The 23,151-nt window shown below is 31.4% G+C and overlaps 1 protein-coding gene and 1 long non-coding RNA gene across 3 annotated transcripts; both read right to left on the reverse strand.

Annotated features, from left to right (window-relative positions):
- Positions 1–457: 457 nt before the first annotated feature.
- Positions 458–9,850, reverse strand: LOC127701585 (uncharacterized). Of its 2 annotated transcripts, XR_007982103.1 has the most exons (5): positions 9,754–9,850; positions 9,163–9,354; positions 8,315–8,405; positions 7,715–7,865; positions 458–6,750 (listed from the first exon to the last, which is right to left on the reverse strand). It is a non-coding gene; the product is annotated as an uncharacterized LOC127701585 (long non-coding RNA). The 2 variants fall into 2 exon arrangements; XR_007982102.1 differs by having other exon boundaries at positions 9,163–9,850.
- A 2,575-nt stretch (positions 9,851–12,425) lies between these two features.
- LOC127701556 (zinc finger protein 852-like) lies at positions 12,426–17,034 on the reverse strand. Its single transcript, XM_052205489.1, has 2 exons — positions 16,889–17,034; positions 12,426–15,411 (listed from the first exon to the last, which is right to left on the reverse strand). The coding sequence occupies exon 2, from the start codon at positions 15,372–15,374 to the stop codon at positions 13,173–13,175; it is 2,202 nt and encodes a 733-aa protein (XP_052061449.1). The 5' UTR covers positions 15,375–15,411; positions 16,889–17,034; the 3' UTR covers positions 12,426–13,172.
- Positions 17,035–23,151: the final 6,117 nt, after the last annotated feature.

A 23,151-nucleotide genomic window follows, 5' to 3' on the forward strand; every position in this document is an offset into this window, starting at 1 on the left:
GTTTTGAATTTAATGTCCATAAACTAGACAATATATATTTTTTTAGTTACAGTATACAATGGCATGAAGACGGAATGATAACCAATGATTTCTTTTCCATGTATTTTTATTATACATCATTAAATAACAAATACCTGTTTATAACATATTTCAATTAAAATATATCAATGATAAGGCTGAATTCACTGGATTTCAGGGGAAGTAAGGCATTCTATTTCCTTCAAAAAACATCAATATATAATATTTTGTCAATTCATTTTAACTGTATATAAAAATTAATTTTTTAACATGGTGTGAAGGATTGAAGGAATTATTGGTTAAAACATGTTTGTTTTCGTCTTAAATACAACTATCCCAGTGAAAATGTTAAAAACTACTAAAAGTGACACAAATTTCTATGGAATAAAATATTTATTAGACTTCTGAACTTTTCAAGTAACTTTTTTTTAATGGAGGATTAAATCCTCATGGAACATTGCAGTTTTCATTGCCATTATGTTGGTTTTACTAAAGATGATTATAGACACTAAATGTTAGTGTAAATATTACTTAAGTTATTGCAGTGAAACCTTTTGACCTTGCATATAAAGTTTATTTATTGAAATGATTTGATAACTGAATTGTGATTGGACAAGAAGTAATGAGATCCTTTGTCACAGATATCTCATTCTGACCAAAATAACGAAATACATAGAAGGGAAGAAGTAATGAGATCATTTGTTACAGATATCTCATTCTGACCAAAATAACGAAATACATAGAAGGGAAGAAGTAATGAGATCATTTATCACAGATATCTCATTCTGACCAAAATAACGAAATACAAAGAAGGGAAGAAGTAATGAGATCATTTGTTACAGATATCTCATTCTGACCCAAATAACGTGGAAATACAGAGAAGAGAAGAAGTAATGAGATCATTTATCACAGATATCTCATTCTGACCAAAATAACGAAATACAAAGAAGGGAAGAAGTAATGAGATCATTTATCACAGATATCTCATTCTGACCAAAATAACGAAATACAAAGAAGGGAAGAAGTAATGAGATCATTTGTTACAGATATCTCATTCTGACCCAAATAACGTGGAAATACAGAGAAGGGAAGAAGTAATGAGATCATTTATCACAGATATCTCATTCGGACCAAAATAACGATATACAAAGAAGGGAAGAAGTAATGAGATCATTTGTCACAGATACATTATTTGGAGAAGGGAAAAAAGCAGCAATATAACATAAATGAATTGTCAAGGAAGTAATGAGGTCATTTATAACAGACATAGAATTCTGACCAAAATAACAGAAAACATTATTTTAAAAGGGAAGGGAAGAAGGCAGCAAAAACAGATAATAATTGTGACAATCATGAAGGATATCACATTTGTAAGGAAGAAATTAGTATCAATAACATATACATAACAACATATCTTTGTATACTATTTTGTTCAATTATAGTGTTACAATCATGAGGAAAATCACACAATTAATTAAGGAAGAGAACAGTATCTTTTTTGTTCAATTATAGTGTAGCTGCAGACTCATACCTTTTCACATGCAAGACATTTCAAAGTTCAAATTCTGACACTTTTATCATCTTAAAAGATATATATTATTCTTATATAAAATCACATTAAACATCTTATCATCTTATAAAAATTTTTTTTTTTATTATCAAGCTATAGATCACAATCACCTACTTCCTGAGGAGGAGAAGTAATGAGATCATTTACAACTGATGAAGAATTTTGGCCAACAAGTCAACTTGACTGATGAAAACATCTTTTATAAAGAGTTTCAGATAGTTATTTACACTATATAAATACAAATACTCCTGCTTTTACAATTAGAAACGATTAATATGAACTAAAATATTGAAAAATCATAATCTAATAAAGTCAAAATTCAGTGTGTTTTGACAGATATATAATTCTTGTTTCAAAATTTCCTATAGGGAACAAATACAGAGAAGGGAAGAAGGCAGCAAAAGCATCATTACATAAATGAATTTTCATGTGGTAGGAAGGTTATATGAGGTCAATCATTCTGACCAAAATAACAGAATACATTATTGTATTACTACAATAAAAGATATATAATTACTAATTAAGAAATATCTTAGGCTATTATCATATAGTTACAAAATATATAGTGTTTGTATGCAGGTAGACAAAGCTAATTTATTGTTTTATACTGAGATGATCTCTATGACTAAAGATATTGTCAAGGCTATTCTATTAAAATAAATGTGTGATGGATGTTTTATTTTTAAAAATAGGTTCTGGGTCCAATCCTGGCCAATTTATTATTGTGTGGCCATTTGTTTAAATAATTACATTTGTACTCAGAGAAAATATGTCATTCAGGGGTTTGGATTGGAAAACCCTTCAAACCCTCTAACATCCATTTTAATGGAACAATCCTCTGACTTTGTCTACTTGCATACAGGATATACAATTGTACTGTTAGCAAAATAAGTAAATTTTATAGTAGAATAGGAAAACATTATGGAATAGATTGTCACATAGAAACTTTAAAATTCTAGAGAAGAGCTGCAACTTTATAAATTCAGCATATTACAGTTTTAGATTCTATATTTATCTCTGTCGAGATATACTCTAACTTTTATCAAACATGCAAAAGTTTCATATAAATTGCAAGATAATATTATATAAATATTTAATTTTGATATATATATTTAGAATGGTTAATGTATTAAGACATTGATAACTAGGCCATTAACATGAGCTTTCTTCCAAAAGAAGATACTTCTGGAAGACTGGAAGACTGGAAGAAAAATTTCCAACTATGAGCATAATTATAAAACTGACTTGGAAATAGGTTTAAGATACCAGACTGAACAACTTAATTGCACACATTTATAAGAGTTCAACTCAATTAGAATAAACACAAAACTGACAAATTAAAAGATGCAGTTGTTGTTTATATTTGTTATACATTCAATCATAATAAAAATTTTCTTATATCAAAATTCTGGTATTTTACAATTTTACTTTATAACTTTAAGAGCATACAATAATTTCATATCATATTATTTTGATTATTGCAGTGCATCTGTGTGCCCATACATATTTTAATTAAAAATTAATGCACCACAATAATTTGATGAATAAAGAAGTAATGAGGTCTTTTATAACAGACAAAGAATTCTGACCCTAATAACCAAATACATTATTGAGAGACAGGACGAAGGCAGCAAAAACATTATTACATAAATGAAATGTTATGTGAGTGTAAGTTATGAGGTCATTTGTCAGGACGAAGAATTCTGACCAAAATAACAGAATGCATTATTGAGATAGTAAAAACATCATTACAGAAATGAAATGTCAAGTGACAGAAGTAGTGAGAACCTTTCTATCAAACATAGAACTCTGACCAATATGACAGAAAACATTATTCATAGAAGGGAAGAAGGCAGCAAAAACAGATAATAATTGTGACAATCATGAGGAATATCACATGTGTAAGGAAAAAAACTAGTATCAATAATATATACACAAAAATTTACCTTTGTATACTATTTTGTTTAATTATAATGTACCGTGGTAGCTGCAGAATAATACCTTTTTACACACAAGACATTTCAAAGTTCAAATTCTGACACTTTTATTATCTTAAAAGATATATATTATTCTTATATAAAATCACATAACTATCTAACATCTTAATATCTTATAAACAAATATTTTTTTAATATTAAGCTATAGATCACAATGACCTACTAAATGAGGACGAGAAGTAATGAGATCATTTATAACTGATGAAGAATTTTGGCCAACAAGTCAACTTGATTGACGCAAAATATCTGTCAGAAGAGTTGCAGATAGTTTACAGTATATAAAAAATTTTGGGTCACAAATTTGCTTTTATTAAAGTGGTGTACTTTCAAATAGACAAAAAAGTTGATAAATTATGGCAGTATGGTAAGTATTACAATAAGGAATAAAATCACTAATGCATAGCCCAATTGCTTTCTATGTTAAATTCTGCAATTTCAAGCTTTCATAGGTAGTCTGTCTTAAGGATGTACTTAGGTCAGGTTTAGGAATTTTTGTCAGATGTTCGTACTCCTTGGTTTTTAAAATATTTTGCCCCATAACACCCATTTTTCTTTTTATATAAGACTTTTAAAATAGCTCTTAAAAGGTCATTTACCAAAATTTAAGCGGATTCTAGATTTCTTTTCTTTCGATTTGAGACCCAAATAGTACCAATGCAAATATATATGGTAAAAGTTAGAGTCAGCCTTTTCCTGCCATTTTTTAAAAATTAAATATCTTGAAAAGGAGCTCCATTACCTATCAATATTTTAAGCTTATTTTGTTCCTTAACTAATGCTCTTCTGACTTATAATATCAAGTTTTAATTCTAGATTTTTTTTAATTTCACCTAAGTACATCCTTAAGTTTAAATAAAGTGACAGTCATTTCAGTTAAAACCTATACCTTATCCTGTGTTTTTGCTGAAAAAATTATCATACCTTTAATTGCATAAGATCACACTGGTTCCTTAAAGTTTGGTATTAAAAAAAACTGGTAACTCTGATCTGAGCAACAGGCAAAAAATGCCCTACTATTTCAATTTCATACCTTTTTTTTTATTATTCAAAAGAAACTTTCAACAAGTGTTCTACAGTGACCAAAAGTCCCTAAGCTTTCATTTGAAATGAAAATATTTTACTAATATGCAAAGTTATAACTTTTTGCCTAAAATATGTACTACTTTCTTGTATGTTTTTTTCTGACTGGCCCCAAATTAGTGGTTCTATTCCATAAGAATTCAGATGTTACTTATAAGACTGATAGACTATAAGATGCATCACATTGAAGGAAACCAGAACAACTGTTATTGGATACTTTATGCCATGCAGTATTCTTGTATCATGCATTTGTAATAAAATATACTTTCTTGATTGACATTAAGAGTTTTGCATCAATGTTCAAGTAAATAGAGCCTCATTCAAGAAATTCATAAACCTATACATGAAGTAAATTCCTAAAATTATGTTTTTTCTTAAATTTCATTTTCTTTTTATTTTAAAGTGGTGGTTACAGTTACCAACTTTTATTAGACTGAGCATGTGAAAAAGAGGCCACAGAAACTTCATGCTGTTAGAAAGTCTCAGGTTTTGTCCCTTCAAAAAGGACTTACGCCTTTTTGTTCTACATAAATTTTATTGCAATCAATACAAATTTTAAAACTCATAATGGCACACTGAAATTGAAGATTCGATGAAATTAGATATTGGCTTGATGGATATGAATATTTGAATTCTTAGCAAAATATGAAAATTATGCAAAAAGTCCCTTAATTGTATATTTCCTTATTTCAATGAGTAATAAACCTGAAAGATATAGTTTTATGATGTATATGAATCTATGGATGACAAAAAAGGTACTGATTAATAGGAATAATATCACATGTAAATATGTTTTTTTCAGAGAATTTAGTTAACCACAATATACATAACTATTACATAGTATTTTGACCACATTTTACACCTTGATACCATACTTTGTAAGTGTTGACTATTTTTAGACCAAAGACAATATTCTAGGCAAGTAGGGAAACTTTACAGGATTTTTTTAATAAGACCTTAAAACCTTACAAAAACTAATTGTACTTATGGACACAGCTAAATGATTCACATTCATATAAACATAAAATATACAGAACACACCTGTGGTTGAAGGATTTTGTATGGAATTTGTTTTCAAAATTTATATAAAGAATGGAAAAATCAAAAGACTGGCAATATTGAATATCAGATTCATAAAATTAAAAGCTACACATGTAAAATGTTATTCTACCCACAAACAAATAGAACTCTCATAACTTCCATGTTAGATTAAATTAGTCTAAGAATAACTCTTCACTTGGCTTAAGTGAAATCTATCTGTACAAACAAGTTCATCTTGCCTTAGTAAAAATTATCTTTTTATCTATTTCATTTTTTTAAACTTTACATCAGCCATCAACGGGTTGAAAGAATGCTTATTATTTCACAAAGAAGAAAATCGGGAAAACTTTGATTACCTGTTACAGACATAATATAATAATAAAAATTGGTAACTTAACAAAACCTCTTTACTTTTCTATGCCACACACGGAACTTTACAAATAGATAATGAGGCTTGATTATAAGTTAATTGAATTACGTAATAGTTGGTCTTAAATATTTAAACATTACTATGAACATTGAAAACCATAAAATAATGACACTAGAATTCTGTGTGTATTGACATATCTATAATTTATAATGAAATATTTTTTTATGATTAACATATAACTATTGATCAAAATATGGTTACAATCTGCAGCTATCACAGATAACTCTAATAAAACTTGAGTCATTTCATTTTTTTAAACAGATGAGTAAAAAGCAAACTCTTTTCTGATTATTAGAAGCTTATCACACATCACAAATGATTTCATTTTAATTTTTTTTAAAAGACTTTCCAACAGAAAAACTTGTCACCTCTGTGAATTTTCCATAACAAATCTACTGGTATATAAATTTAACAAGTAATTTTTTTTACAATAACCCAGTAGGACAGATTCCAATATTTAACAACAGTTGATACAAGCAAATGCTATGAATTATCATCAATTGTCAATGCTGTGCTGTCTGTTACTGGAACAGGAGATGATGACTGGTTCCCTGTTTCTGTGTCATTTGTCTTCTCACTATTACTGTTCATATCTTTGAAACCTAGTTTTTCTTCTGAAAATAGAAAAATGATTTTCCAAATGTTAAAGATATGAAATATGTATATACCCTTGTTGTCAGAATGACATAAGAACAAACACTCAGCATAGTTTATATCAGATGTATGTTAGTGTTCATTTATGTGTATATTTATGTATGTTTTGAAGAAGACATTACTAAGTTTCAAAACTTGTATCTGATCCATTTGTCTTTAAATGTGGCTCTTCTAACAGCAGTTGGTTAAAATTTCTGACCAGTTGAACAGTTTGATGTGATGAAACAAATTGCAATTTGGTCACAATTTTGAATGAACTGCAGTAGGTGAAGCCTCAGCTACACTAATAATCAAGTCATGGTTATAGCTGCAACAGGTTTTAAGTTTGAGAGTTCATACATTTATAATACAAAAAAAAAATATTATTTCCACTCCTTCAGGCAAAGTTGACATTAGCCAAATTTGGCTATACTTGTTAGGTCCCTTTTGGTCATATGGCACTGAACGTTTCTACAAATTTATACATCCCTGGCTTTTAAACATTTTGGTTTGAGCCTTCCTGTAAAAGTAAGGGAGCTACCATTTGATTTTTATGGGGGGTGGGGGGGGGGGGCTAGGATGAAAAATTTTGTCCAGCATTTTTTTTTAGTTGTAATATCTGTCCTGCCTTTTTATTTTTCATTCTATTCGGTCCTGCCTTTTTTTTTTATTAGTTGATATTCTGACTTTTTTTACATGAATTGTCATCCTCCCTTTTTTTTTTGCCAAGTTGCTCATCCTGCCTTTTTTTTAACTCAAAACTCCTGTCCTGCCTATTTTTTACAAAAATTCATCCTAGCCCCCCCCCCCCCCCCCCCCCAAAATAAATAAAATGGTAGCTCCCTAAATCAAGAAAAACATTTTGGATGAACAAAATTCATAAAGTGTTTATTTAATTTAATCTCTTTTGCAATTTTAAAGAAAGTCCAAAGCAAATATACAAACCTGTTAAATGTATAAAGGCTGTAAATAATCTGTGGCTCAGATTATAGTTGTGATGGTGGAGTTTGAGCTATGGACTTTTTTGTTTTGACTTGTTCTGGATTGCTGGCCTCTTAACATTGGCTGAAGTATTCTTCACCTTGCATTTACAAACCTAAAAACAATGATTTCAAAATAAAGGACTGATCATACATTCAGTGGCCCAGTGGTTTAAGTAGTAGAACTATTGTATCACTAGCCTGTCAACACTGAGATTGTGCGTTTGAATGCTGCATGTAGCAGGTGCACTCGACTCCAATCTTAATTGACTAGCATTGTCAGTTTTCCTACCAAGATTGCTGTTTCTCTCAAGGGACTCCAGCTTCTTCCACCTATAAAAACTGACTGCCACAAAATAATACAATAGTACTGAAAGTAATGTTAAAACACCAATCAATCACTCAATACAATCAGGTATAAACTGACATTTCAGAAAGTACAAGGAATGATGAGATTCTATTTTGGACTTATTCTAATCAAGCCAGGGATTTGTCATTGCCAATGAACTTTTCCTAAGAATTCTACATTTTGTTTTGTAAATTTTGATTAATGAAGTGATAGTACCTGCACTTAATGCTGGAGTAACAGAATTGACACTAATCTGTGATATTGGTGCACTACCATGGATCTGGACTGGATTTGATGCTGTTTGAAGCTGAAAAGAAAAAGTTATTTATATTATTCAAACTAGATACAATAGCTTATGTTGTATCAAAACTCTTCAGAACTTTACTGTGGTTAAATACCTACTGATAGTATGTTTTAATAGACAAAATGCATCATACAATGAGTTTACTACATGTTCATTTTTGTAGTGTATTTGTTCTAAATATACTGAAGTTTTGCCTTTATTCCACTTTTTCATACAAGACAGTTCAATTTTCCAACATCTACATGTAAATTTCCTTTGTCACATATTTGGAAAGTAAATTTTCGAAATTTGCTGCACCTCTTAGCAATCTGATCCTATATACAAGTGTTTGTTTTCATTATAAAACACTCCAGGAAAACAGGTTTTCGGTTTAGTTAATAAATGATTGTTCGTTTGAGTCTTCAACAAATAAGAACTCAAGTGCCATTTTGAGAAACTTAAGCCATTTATACCTTGCAAACTGTAAGAGTTTCATAAACACTGTAGCAAAATCTCATTAAGCTCTCCTCTAGGTGAACCAAAGGGAAGCAATTCATTCAAATTTGATAACATTTAATCAATAAACAAATTCAGCTCTTTGATTCCTTAAAAACTCAAAGTGTAAGAGCAAAAACAAATCCAACTATATGACAATATCAGGTATTTCAATGAGGGAAAATCATCTAACATCAAACCACATAAAAAGTTGATTTTTTAGGTTATCTTTAATATACATGATATAGGTCAGGTTGGTATATTTTTCTTTATAACATGCAAATACCTGTATTGATTGTGTCACCAAGCCTTGTGCTGTGTGGACCATTTGGTATATCATACCACCGGACTTTTATCTGGCCTGGACCTAACTGTGGCATTGACAGGGAGGCTGGAGCTATGTTCTGTCCTAACATCACATTGTTTACCATGGATTACTGTAGATGTTATCATGGTGCTATTGGAACATTCTTTTTACCTGATGGAGGCAGTTATCCAACAGTATCATGTTGAATATTTGCAGAATAATAATATATGCAAGCTACACAATACTACTTTTTCACTCTAAAGGTAATAATGATACATTTAAAAACAAAAATATTTTGAATGCATTTCTTGTAGGATTTTAACATTAACATGATTAAACTGCATGTGTTGAAAGACCTCATTATTTAAAAGTATCAGTTACAAGATTACACTCATGCAATATATCTTGTGACTTGTCCTATTGAACTTGTTTTCAGGCCTCATTTCATAAACTTGCTTACAAAAATAATAATTAATGCAAAGTTGATCAAATTGGTTCACAATATTTATTATTCTTCTTCTTCCTTCCAAATTCTCCAAAGAATAGTTTCCATGGTGATTACTTACTTACCTTGGTTTAGTGTGAAAAAGTTTTAATTTCTGTAACAAATGAAAATTGCTACAGAAATTAAAATTAGTACACATACCACACTTGATCTAGATAAAAAGTACAAGAGGAATTACTCAAAATAAAAACAGGGGAAGTAATTTAACTAATAACTGCAAAATTGAAAGAGGTTCAAGAAAGGAAATTTAATGCATTTTAAAAATTCATACAATGAACCAGATTGAAAGAAAAAGCTTTTAAGTACAATATAGGGCTGTGTGAGAAAAAGCAGTCTTCATTTTCTCCTGGTAACTTTAATGCAGAGAATGACATTTTCATATAGCAGTGAATTGTTTCTGTGCTTATCTATGAGATTAGCAGGCTCTTTTTATTGTGCTTATCTAATGAGATTAACAGGCCCTTTTTATTGTGCTTATCTAATGAGATTAACAGGCCCTTTTTATTGTGCTTATCTAATGAGATTAACAGGCCCTTTTTATTGATTTTTTGTTTATTTTTCTAATTTTGTGTTGTTACACCACAGTTCCAGTTTAGGTGGAAATCATAAATCATGTTTATTAAGACCATCATATTTTGTATGTGCCTGTCCCAAGCCAGGATCTTGTACTCCAGTGATTTTTGTTTGTTGACTTTTGTCATAATTGATATCCAGTTTATGTTGTTATGGAGCAACCATTTAACTTAAAAGGGGGTTGGGGGGGGGGGGGGGGTTATGGTTTTTTGTCTGAGTCAGAAAAAATTTTCATGCACAGCATGAAATTTTTTTTAGTTTTTTGACCCTATCAATCAAATTATTTTTTTCAAAATTTAACACTATAAGGTATGGGGAAAATCTGGATTCAGAATATTTTTTTTTTTGTATTCTGCTTGTCCACAATATTTGTTTGCATCAAATCGGGGATCCGTTCCCTTAGCTTAAAATAACCTGTTACTTTTCTACACTTAATTTCTTCACATTTTGTTATCCTGGGGTCTTTAACAGCTTACTATTAAGTATGGGTTTTGGTCTTTGTTGAAGACAATAAAGTGACCAGTAGTTGCTTTACAGCTGATCTATGTGGTATGGATTAGATGAACCCTTCCACACAACATGAACACCATACAATTATTCCATACACCAAATTTAGTTGACCTGTTGCTTATAGTATCAGACTTAATCATGAAAACTTAACATTGACTAATGAACCATGAAAATAGGGTCAAGGTCAGATGAGAACTGCCAGACAGACATGTACACCAAATATAGTTGACCTATTGCTTATAGCATCTGATTAATGGACAAAACCATGCAAACTTAAAATTGACCAATGAACCATGAAAATAATGACAAGGTCAGATGAAACCTGCCAGACAGACATGTACACCTTTATACCATTCCATACACAAAATATAGTGGCCCCATTGCTTATAGAATCTGAGAAATTGACTAAACTTCAAAAACTCAACAAATGAACCATGGAAATGGGGGCAAGGTCAGATGAATACAGAAACCTGCCAGTCTAACATGAACACCATACCATTATTCCATACACCAAATATAGTTGACCTATTGATTATAGTATCTGAGATACAGACTTGACCATGAAAACATAACCTTGATCACTGATCGATGAAATGAGGTTGAAGTCAAGTGAACTCTGTCTGAAGGACATGTAGACATTGCAAGGAACCTATATATTAAATATAGCTATATATATATAGATCCTATAACTCATAATAAGTGAATAAATAATTCACATGACTAAAAAACTAAACATTTTTTCAACCAGTCGCTAAACCATGAAAATGAGGTCAAGGACAATGGACATATGACAAACAGAAACTTAACACAAACATAACATGAGGCATCTGCATACAAGGTATGAAGCATCCAGGAATTCTACCTTCTGAAATATAAAGCTTTATACAAATAGTTGTCATATGGATAACTCTAAGACCAGACAGAGCTTTTAAATAATGGAAAAAGGTAGTATCCATAATTTAGCCATTGGAAATATTGAAAACTAGTTATAATTCTATATAAACTTTAAAGGAAAAAGTCAGAAAGGGCCAATAATTTTTCCCCAGCAATTTGAAAATCTATCAGACAGTCACAAGACTTTTAATAACTGTGAGTACTCTCACATTGGTACTTTGTGTCTTAAATGTCTTTTTGATAGTTGTTTTTTTTGTGTGTTTTGTGTCGATCTGATGAGTCAAACCTTTTCCAAATGCAGTACCACTAGTTCTTTTAGAACTTAAGTAAGACTATTGCAGTGATTCAAAGATCATGGCAATTTTGAAATATTCCTAATTACTTGTACAAGAAGTTTGAAGATGGAAAAAGAATAATGAACAGACTAATGCCTTATTAATTTCTGAAGGACATTATCTGACATTATTTGACATTTCATAAAACTTTGATTCAAGGGGGACCTTTCATAAAAGTTTACTGAAAAATGGACAAAAGCATGGTCCATTTTTTCGAAAATTTCCTTCAGAAATATCAGCACTTATATTGTCCTACTCGAGCAGTCTGCACCAAAATCTTTTCCAACTATTAGTCCGAAGACCAATAATCTGACATTTTTCTTATGTGTCTAAACAAAATGGCTAACAATGCAGACTACTTAAGGGAGATATTATGTTGGTTTCCTTACATATGTTAATCAGACTTATAAAAAACAGAGTAAATATCAATTTTATATTTTTAATAGTTTTTTTAAGAGATGTTAAGTTAAACATTTTTAAGTTTACCACATATTATCTTAAAACTAATGCAAGGTTAATCAACAATATAATAAGAATAAATTAATGCATGTGATCAAACATGTTAATAATAATATTAATGCATTTCAACTTATCAAATAAAGTATACATGTTTTGATAAATTAAAAGAAAAATATCTAAAGAACAATCAAAAACCTAAAAAAAACAACCTCAAAAACCATGTCCAAAGGAAAGAAGAAGGGTCAAATGGCTGTAAACTTTTTTAAAACTATCCTCCTTTTAAGTGTGTGTTCAAAAATGAACCCAAGATCAAAACTTTATATAAGGTGTTAATGCATCTGAAATGTAACATTTATATCACATGTAGGGTTTTTGTATTGTGCTTTTTGCTGTAGGTGAGATTTAATTAGTTTTAGTTCAAAGATCATATACTGTGGGTTCATTATTATTAGTGGCGTCTTATTCTTCTGGATTTTCCTTGCTACAGAAGAACAACAAATTTAAGTATACAACAAAGTACATATTAAATATAGGGTTGTATGCAGACTTTGGCAAAACCGTGAATTTATATGTTTCCATGAAAAATGAAATTTTTTAACAGTCAAATAAAATTGCATGCACAAAAATAAATAAATCCAAAGTATTTGAGAAAAATGAGCAAATAAATACAAGTCAAAGCACCTGAAATCTTATGGTACACCAAAAATAGTTCTTCATTTGGCAGTCTGAAGAAATGTTTCTGACTGTTCCACTACGATAACTTGTTGTTTTTTTAACTCTTTTTCTATTCGTTTAATATGCATTTCTGTCAAAGATGCATACGGCTGTTCAAGTTCTGATATCTTTTTGTTCTTCATTGGAACAGATGGCTGTTCTAATTGGGCGCCTATATCATGTGACTTTTTGTTCTTTATTTGGACAGATGGCTGTGCTGGTTGGATTGCCTCTTCATGTGACTTTTTGTGCTTCATCAAGCCCCACTGATCAACAAACTTATTTCCACATATAGAACATTCATACGGCTTTTCTCCAGAATGCATTCTTAAATGTCGCTTCAACCCTACACTGGACGTCAGCACTTTATTACAAATCTCGCAAGGGAGATAATCCCCACCATAATGTGTTTTGACGTGTCTTTTCAAGTCACCAGGCATGGAGAAAGCTTTAGAGCAAATATCACACTTATGTGGTTTTTCTCCTTTGTGAGATCTTTCATGTCTAATCAGGCCACTTTCGGCACAGTACCTTCGATTACAAATTTCACATTTGAATTGTTTCACACCTGGTTTCTCGCCATGCACTCTTTCATGTCGTTGAAGGTCACCTTTTGTTCTGAATTTCATTTGACAATCATCACATTTAAATGGTTTTACACCAGTATGGCAGGTAGAGTGTCTGATAAGGTATGTCTTTTTGATGAAGGATATTCCACAAACATCACATTTATATGGTTTTTCAGCATTCTCTGAATGTGTATACAAATGGTTTTGATATGTTTCTTTTATTCTGAATGACTTGCCACAGATTTCACATAAATGTGGCTGTTTAGTGGAATGTCTTTTTATATGACTTGCTAATTTTTTAGGAGTTTTAAATGTTTTATCACACTTTTCACATTGGTATGATTCGTTTTCATGGTTCTTCATATGTTCTTGTAATGTATGAATATAGGTATATACTTTAGAACAGATTTTACATGCAAAAGGTTTTGGCTTCTTGTCTTCAGGACCTTTATTCATTAAGTTTTCTTTGATACTATTTTTTGTTGAATTCCTTGTTTTTGGTCTTTCATATAGAGCTTTCGTTTTCTGAGTCCCTCCATCTTCATTTGACTTTTCTTTATTGTCTTCCACCATTTCAAGGCTGGCCAAGATTTCCTTACATGTTTCATCGTCTAGTTTAAGAGCTGTTTCCATTCGATTAATTTCTTCTTCAGTGATGCTCTGATCAACATCAGAATCTGATTCCTCCATGCTACTTATATTCTCACTATCATCCTCACTCATTTCTTCTGCAGATTCCTTCATTTTCTTTTCATTTTTGGAACCATTGTCATTTTGTTCAGGAATAATTTTGCTTACCTTGTTTTTATAAAATTTATGGACTAATACTTTTGTTAATGGAACCATTTTCATTTCATTCATTATGTTTATTTCCTCTTCTAGTAATTGCCCACTGTGGATTTCCTTTTCTTGTTCTGTTGACTTTTCAATGTTAATTTGTCCATTTTCATCTTGAACTTCTTTCCTTATTTGATCATTTTCTAATGCCTTTTGACTATTTATCACATTTGACCTTTCTGTGACCTCTGACATAGCTGATTTATTAATAGTAACTTCTGGAGATACAGCTTTTGGGCTATATGTTCCAGATAATACAGTTAGTGGTGTTATTACAGTTTCTGAAAGTATTGGTTCACTAACCAAATCTTTTGGACCAGATGTTTTAAAAATGATCTTGGGTAATTTTACTGTAGGAGGAATAACAGCTGTTTCCTTGGATACTGGTACAGTTTGTTCTGGTTCCAAGTAATCATCCTCAGTCATTGTTCCACAACTTCTGTCCTCAATTTGTTTCAGTTTTTCATCCTTTTCTATATTAACTGCATTGTTGCTTTGCTGTGAACAAATATCTTCCTGCAATTCAAGCTGTTCATCTGGATGGTTTTGGAATGTAATAGATTCAGTACTGACTATATTTTCGACACTGCTGACCTTTTGTTCTGAGGTACCATCAGTAAGTATGTACAAATATTTCACACCATTGTCTGAAGTAAGTTCGATAGCAAGCTGCTGAACTTGATCTTCCTGTATTGTTTGTCCCATTGGTAAAACAAACTGATGCTCCACATTATCAATTATACCATCAATAGTTATATGTTGTTGGTTTTCTAATGGAATGTTATTGTTATCCATTTGAGTAAGCTTATAATAATACCATAGGAAGAACTACCTGAAAAAGAAAGTTTTTACTTATGTATTTAATGTTTTACTATTAAAAGGTATTTAATTTTTCTCTAACTTTAACAGAACACTTCTTTGTTCGTCTAATCTAAATAAAATGTCTAGATTTTGAAAAAAGCCCTGGAAAAGATTATTTCGCTTAAACATGTTCAAGTTTGGGAAAAAGTAGCCTCCCCTGCATTTCTAATAAAACTTCTGGGTAGGGAAATTTCAGATTAAAATAAAATAGCTTTGAGTTAGCTGCCTTCTTGTTTTTAAGTATGGATAGTAATGTAAGTGATTGCAAGACAAGCATAGTAGTCATGGTAGTGTTAAGTGATTGTATGACAAGCATAGTAGTCATGGTAGTGTTAAGTACATTGTATATTGCATAAATATAAACTGAATATTCAGTGCAAACAATAAGAAAAAAAAATCCAAATGATACCCATCCACCTGTGGTCTAACATAAAATAATGTTCCCCATGAAATATTGTCCTCCAGACAAAATTTCATATGAAATAGTGTCCGCATTTCATAATGAAATTTTGTCACCTCCTTCTGGACAATATTTCTGTCCATGACAATAATTCACTGTGAAATTATGTCCATCATGTTGTCCATGACAATATTTCACTGTGAAATACTGTCCATTAAAATATTTCTTAATCTAATTATGTCTTCCCTTAATTAGGATTCCTCTGCCAAGAAATTGTGAGTGTTTCTGGATTTTTAAAAATATTTTTCATGAAAAGTATGTGTATAACCATAAATTGCTGCATAACTTAATGAAGCAGGTTTGTTTGTTATTATCAATCAAATAAAACACTTTAATGATATCATTAACCAAAATATTAAATGTCTATAACCCCACTTTCATGACAGAAAATTTCATGACAAACCCATCTATGAAATATTGTCTTAATATTCACAAAATGTAACTTTTGATAACCTCCCTTTACCAAGACAAAATGTCATACTATTCATCTATGAAATATTGTCTGTATATGGAAAAAAATTCATATGGAAATTTGTCCTTCTCTGGACAATATTATGTAGATGGGGACAAAATTTCATGATTAAAGTCATGAAATATTGTCTTGGGGAACAATATTTCATAGGACAATATTTTGCTTTACATCCACAGGAAGACATGTCACCCAGACACATTATTCTGACTCCTAGTCAACCAGTCTTTGCTCTAACTCCTAAATGATGAATTTTAAGTGGAGAAGCAGCAAATACCAATTTTTAAGTCTTTGGTTTTACCAGGTGGGGGTTTAAACCCATGACCTCCCACACTTAAGGCGAGCACACTTCCACAAGACCACTGAGGCGGTTTGATTACAGGGCATATATAATTTGTCGAATCATTTGCATGTATTGTACCAAAATCGATCAAGAAACATTAAACAGATAAAACCATCAACATATACTGGTGTTTACTCTCCGATCTATATTTTATAATGAATACAGAATAAAGATACCTTCAGTGTGGCATATTACATTAACGATGTTTTAGTCGGTGTGTATCTTTTGGCCATCATTGGATCATACTCATAATAACAAGGCAAATTTGATTAGTTTTAAAAAAAACAAACTAAATTGTCCTTTTGATACCGGAAACTTCAATGGATAAATAATAATTGAGTCGGTTGGGTGATAATTTCCGCGTCAGATTGACCCGATCTTCCGTTGAAAAAAAAAAGTTTTTTAACTTGACTGTTCAATGTGATTATATTCATATATATCACCTGCTCTCTTTCTTGTTATCCATATTTCTCTATTGTGACATAATTATTTTAAAACAACTCACATATCTATAAAACCTTCAGCATCTTTTTTGTATTTGACTTACAGTCGTTGGGCATGGACCCCCCTTTCATTCTTTAATTTCCTCAGTTTACAGAGACGGATCTAGTTTTTTTTTAAAGGGGTGTATTCCCTCTAAAATATCGTAAAGGATTCCGCCTGTGATTGCTGCTGACGGTGTTAAGGTGCAATGGTGACTGTAAAACGTGAGTCCATTCTGGGACTAGTCATGCATATGTCAATATATATATGATGTCCCTGGTCCATTTCATAGTAAAATACAAAATTAAAAAAAAAACATTTTTTTTTCAATTTCATTTTTTACATGATAAATATGTAAACCTTCTTGGAAATTATTTAAGTTTGGCAGAAGCTAATCTTCAAGATCAACAAATATCATCTAAAGAAAAAATAAGTCAATCTTCGACTATCAGTAAAATATACTGAAAAATGAAAGAAACATATTTTCAAAATTTTGCTGCAGACATAATCTCATAATCCTATAAAAGCTTCCGCCAAAGTTTCTGTAACTTACGTACTTATACTGCCCGGTATATATGCCATTGACTAGCATCATAGGGCAGTAACAATTCCTTTCAGTTCAGTGCTGTTTCGGTAACTTAAATCTATACAGGATAGAAATGTTGGTCCAGTATGCCGACCCCCTACTTGGAGGGTCAGGAATTTCTGTCAAAGTTTCCTTCCTTTAGATATGTAGCCGACCAAGGTTGACGACCCATTACCTGTCCGTTTTTATTTCAGGATTTCCTTTCTTCTAGACAAATTACATTCCACGCTTAACCGGACTTAGTTTTTGCAGTTAACCAGCAGACACAGTCTGGGGTTAAATATGTTAATTACACATCAATTCATTTGTCAAAGCTTCAAAAAACCCAGACTATATCTACTTATTAACTGCAAAAACTAAGTCCTTTTGTCAGTAAACATACGGAAAATATTTTCAAACTTTTGCTTTAGATACTGTATATTGGTCATGAAAAGCTTCTGTCCAAATTTCATGAAATTTGATACAGGTTTGACAGATATTTTAATGTAAGAAAAAACAAACAGACAGAGAGCTGACATGGGGGTGGTCATTTCCCAAATCCTCCTTTTGGTTTTTTTTTGTATTTTTCTCACCTCCCACTATTTTTCCTTTTTTCCGAAATCTCACTTTTTTACCCCCTATATCCAACATCCCCACTTTTTACCCCTATATTCAACTTCCCCACTTTTAAACCGCCTATATCCCACATCCCAAAAGCGCGTCACCATCTCTCACTAATACTCAAAGTTTCTTTGATTATAAGTTTTTAAACTTTTTATTCTAGTAATATGCAATATCTGTACTATTACTTTTATGCTGTATTTTATTTTCAGTAATCATATACCATGGCATGCAGGTAAAATAAAACTGCAAACCTTTTCAATAAACAATAACAAAGATTTCCTGTGACGGTAGAATTTGTTCTCAAATTAAACTCAGCACGCCACGACCCATAAAGTTCCTTTTTTACCCATCTAGGGAATCAAAGCTTTTTGCCAAGTTTATCAGAGACATATAATACCGTCTCGGGCTTTACGAATGAGTGCATTCTGACTTTCTTTTACGGTACTGCTTGGAAGTTAAGCTGAACGTTTAGAATATCATAGAATCTTTTTTGCGTCCGTCAGGACAACCTCTAATAGAGTGTATACAAGACTGTAGTATTAAAACCCTCCTCCGTCCTTAATCTATATTCGCAAATTGATGGTTCTAGTGTGTAGTGCATAGCACAATTTTCTAGATATTAATTCACATCTTTATTCTGTATTTCTATCTAATACTATATCTGTGTTTTGATGTCAGAATTTGGTAAATCCATAATCAATTGTGTTTGAATGGTTGTAGACATGAAATGAAATGAATCTTTAATGATAGTTTATTCTAGTTGATTTATAAAAGGACAACGTGAGACTCTAGAATCTTGCATTTTAGCAATATAGATGTTCAATGTCTTCGTCTTCATCGTCACAGAGTTTACACAAGGGGACTCGCTTTTAAATCTTTCTATTCCTGTTTTTGTTCCTTTTACGTGCAGAATTAGATATTGATAGCTTAATGTTCCATGGCTGTCAAAGTTTAATAACAACCGGATTTCATCACTCTTTGTATTTTGTATCAGGTGTCATCAAATGTTTTCAATTTAAGTAGAATATATACAACTTTATGACTACTGCATGAAAAGTAAGCATTTCTTGTCAGTACGACTAAACAAGTTAACAGTTGTTGTCACTGCGTTTCCAGTGTGAACGTACGACTAAACAAGTTAACAGTTGTTGTCACTGCGTTTCCAGTGGGAACGCACGATTAAACAAGTTAACAGTTGTCATTGCGTTTCCAGTGGGAAAATTCGCAACTATCAATGAATCTGTCCAATATTTTCTATCATTTGTTATTTTAAGTGAATAGGACTTTTGAAACTACATGTAGTTTACTAAGACCACCAATGACGATGTTCCTTACTCGGTTAGACAGGAATATGAACATGGATGGAAAAAGAAGGTTGTACCTGACATCAGTTCGCTTACTCGCTAAGATATTTCTTTATTTTTTCTGCATGAAAAGGAGAAAAGTCGAGATATAAAAAATTGGGGCATCCGTTTGCTCACGGTAAGTAAAAAAATCGGTAATATCACAATAGATGAAAAGAGGACGGGATTGTTGCTACGACAATAACCACTACAGTATACTTAATATATATAATTATATCCTTCATCAATATACCCCAAAAAGAAAGGAAGAAAGAAGGACCCCCTAAAGTTGCTTCATGAATAAAATCACAAATAAATTTTAAAGATGGTTGTAAAAATTCCTGCAGGTGGAATCACCATTTGTGGTATTGCAAGTCTGTGGTGGAATCATATCTCTATTTGTCTTTTGGTTATTTTTCATCGTTGGGTTCCTGTCTCATTGGCATATATTCCACATCTCCTCTCATTTAGATTGCATCGAAATGTGATAAAATTTACTGCAAGTTTTAAACCTTTTATTAAATCTTTATCTTTGTTGTGAAAGATTTCGTAATGAAAATGTCCACTTTGTTGGTGTCTGATACTTTGTCTAAGATCATGTAGCTATTGACAATATCTTGAGTTAATGTTGATTTTGTGTTCGAGGTCCGTGAAATAGCTGGGCTCACCGATGCAGGACGCGACGTCCATACTGCCATGACGTCCATAGGATGTATCGGCCATACCTTGAAAAGATGTATCGGCCATAGGACAACATCGTCCATACTTTATAAAGTATTGTGATATATTTCAATACATATCTGACAATTGTTATAATTTAAAAAATTTAAATAAATCTTCTAAATTTTTATGGCTCTTGACTCAAGAAAATGTAACTCTTATGGAAAAACTGGGCGGTTATATTTGTGACTGTTTTGAATTAAGGAGATCAGGTATGCATATTGACACTAAGTCAAGTAAATGATTTGAGAATGAATGCATATAATGTAATTTTATTCTTTTATTCACAATATATATGTGGTTTTTGGCTCTGATTCTGACCAATGCTAATATACTAAATATATATTTTCAAGTGACTATTATTGTTGTTGTTACCAATTATGTAAATCAATTGTATCTGATTGTATGCCCTTTATGGGCCCTGTAGTTTGGGAAATAAAAATATTCTATTCTATTCTATTCTATACATGTAACTGGTTATCATAACTTGTAAATGTATTATGCTGTATTTACATTATTTGTCATGTTTTTATATGTTATACACTTGGCCTGAATACGCACTATATATATCATATATAAATGTGCTTTATCTAATAAAATATTTATATGCAGGGGCGGATCCAGGATTTTAGGTTAGGGGGCGCAAACTTAAATTTTCGCCGAGCGGAGCGATGCGAAATTTTTTTTTTGAGGTAAAATAATCGAAATATTCTTATTAAGCTGAGGACAACACATGCTTTGCAAATTTAAGGCGGGCGCACGCCCGCGCCTGAATCTGCCTCTGTTATTTGGATTTTTTTATAATCTGGCGTAGAACCAGATACATATGTATTATATGTCTCTGGTAAACAAAATGAAAAAAATAAAACAAATAAAGATGAATCTCCAAAATAGATTAATTTCTGGCGTACTTAAAACAATATGTTTAGTTTTGAAATATAAAACTAAGTAATCAGATAATGATTAATTTTAAAATTCAAGAAGATTGGTAATTGCTTATTATCATTTCTTTGATGAACATAAGTATTAATTATGCTTTTGTCAAGAAATTGTAAAGGAAATACAAAGCGAGACCACTATAAAATCACAGCACCAGCTTTGTTCAAGCGGATACAAACATACATTTGGTAGTGAAATTCTTGTAACAATACAACTTGGCTGTTTGAGAAGTCTTTTTGAAGTACCGATTTTGCAGCATAAAAGTAGCCAGAAATGTCGTTTGCAATTATGTTATCAGCTCACCTGACCCAAAAGGGTCAAGTGAGCTTTTCTCATAACTTGGCGTCCGTCGTCGTCCGTTAAATTTTACAAAAATCTTCTCCTCTGAAACTACTGGGCCAAATAAATCAAACTTAGCCTAAATCATCCTTAGGGTATCTTGTTTAAAAAATGTATCATATGACCCCGCCCATCAACCAAAATGGCCACCATGGCTAAAAATAGAACATGGGGGTAAAATGCAGTTTTGGGCTTATATCTCTGATACTAAAGCATTTAGAGCAAATCTGACGGGGTAAAAATGTTTATCAGGTCAAGATATATCTGCCCTGAAATTTTCAGACGCATCAGACAACCCGTTGTTAGGTTGCTGGCCCAAAATTGATAATTTTAAGCAAATTTTACAGTTTTTGGTTATTATCAAACCAAAATTGTCAATTGACCCCTTTAGGAGTTATTGCCCTTTAAAGTCAATTTTTCACAATTTTTTGTAAATTTTTGTAGTGTTTTACAAAAATCTTCCTGAAATTACTGGGCCAAGTTAAACCATACTTGGCCTAAATCATCCTTAGGGTATCTAGTTTAAAAAAAAATTATCCAATGACCGTGCCCACCTACCAAGATGGCCACCATGGCTAAAAATTGAACATAAGGGTAAAATGCAGTTTTGGGCTTATATCTCCAAAACTAAAGCATTTGGTTTACTTTCATAAATTGTGACTTGGATGGAGAGTTATCTCATTGATTGGCACTCATACCACATCTTCTTATACCCATTTAGAGCAAATCTAACAGCTGTTAAAATGTTCATCAGGTCAACATGACCAAAATTGTCAATTGACTCCTTAAGGAGTTATTGCCCTTTAAAAAGAGATAAGAAGATGTGAAAGACATCTCAATCAAAAGACATATTAACAAAAACAAGCGAACATACACTGAATGAATAAATTTGACCTATGACACAATGTAAATACAAAATCAATAAAACAAGGGGGTTAGATTTAAAACAATATCAGAAAGACAACCATAACCTTGGACTTTAAAGTCAATTTTTCACTATTTTTCGTAAATTTTTTTAATCTTTTACAAAAATCTTCTCATCTTAATCTACTTGGCCAAATGAAATTAATGGGGTGTGCTAATAATTTCTCCTTGATATGTTCCATTTTCAGAATTATTCAGTGTTACTTTTTCTATAAACCATTATTATATCTTTTCTTTCAGTATACTTATATTGGGTGAATTTTGTAGTATTTTTTTCATGAACAAAGACTAGTCCACAAGTGTCTTGAATTTACGTTATGTTTTTGGATAGTTCTTCTCGGGGTAACATTTATTTTTCCACTCCAGAAATAGCATGTTGTTTTCGTTCGAAAATTCATCTAATAGCACTCCATCTAAATGAATAACAGTGTTATCAAATATTTGATTTTTTCTCTATCATAGTTAGAACTGAAACATTTGTTTAAAAAGTGTTCATCAATTT

The sequence above is a fragment of the Mytilus californianus genome, unplaced genomic scaffold, assembly GCF_021869535.1.
Source record: "Mytilus californianus isolate M0D057914Y unplaced genomic scaffold, xbMytCali1.0.p SCAF_5, whole genome shotgun sequence".
NCBI lineage: Eukaryota > Metazoa > Mollusca > Bivalvia > Mytilida > Mytilidae > Mytilus > Mytilus californianus.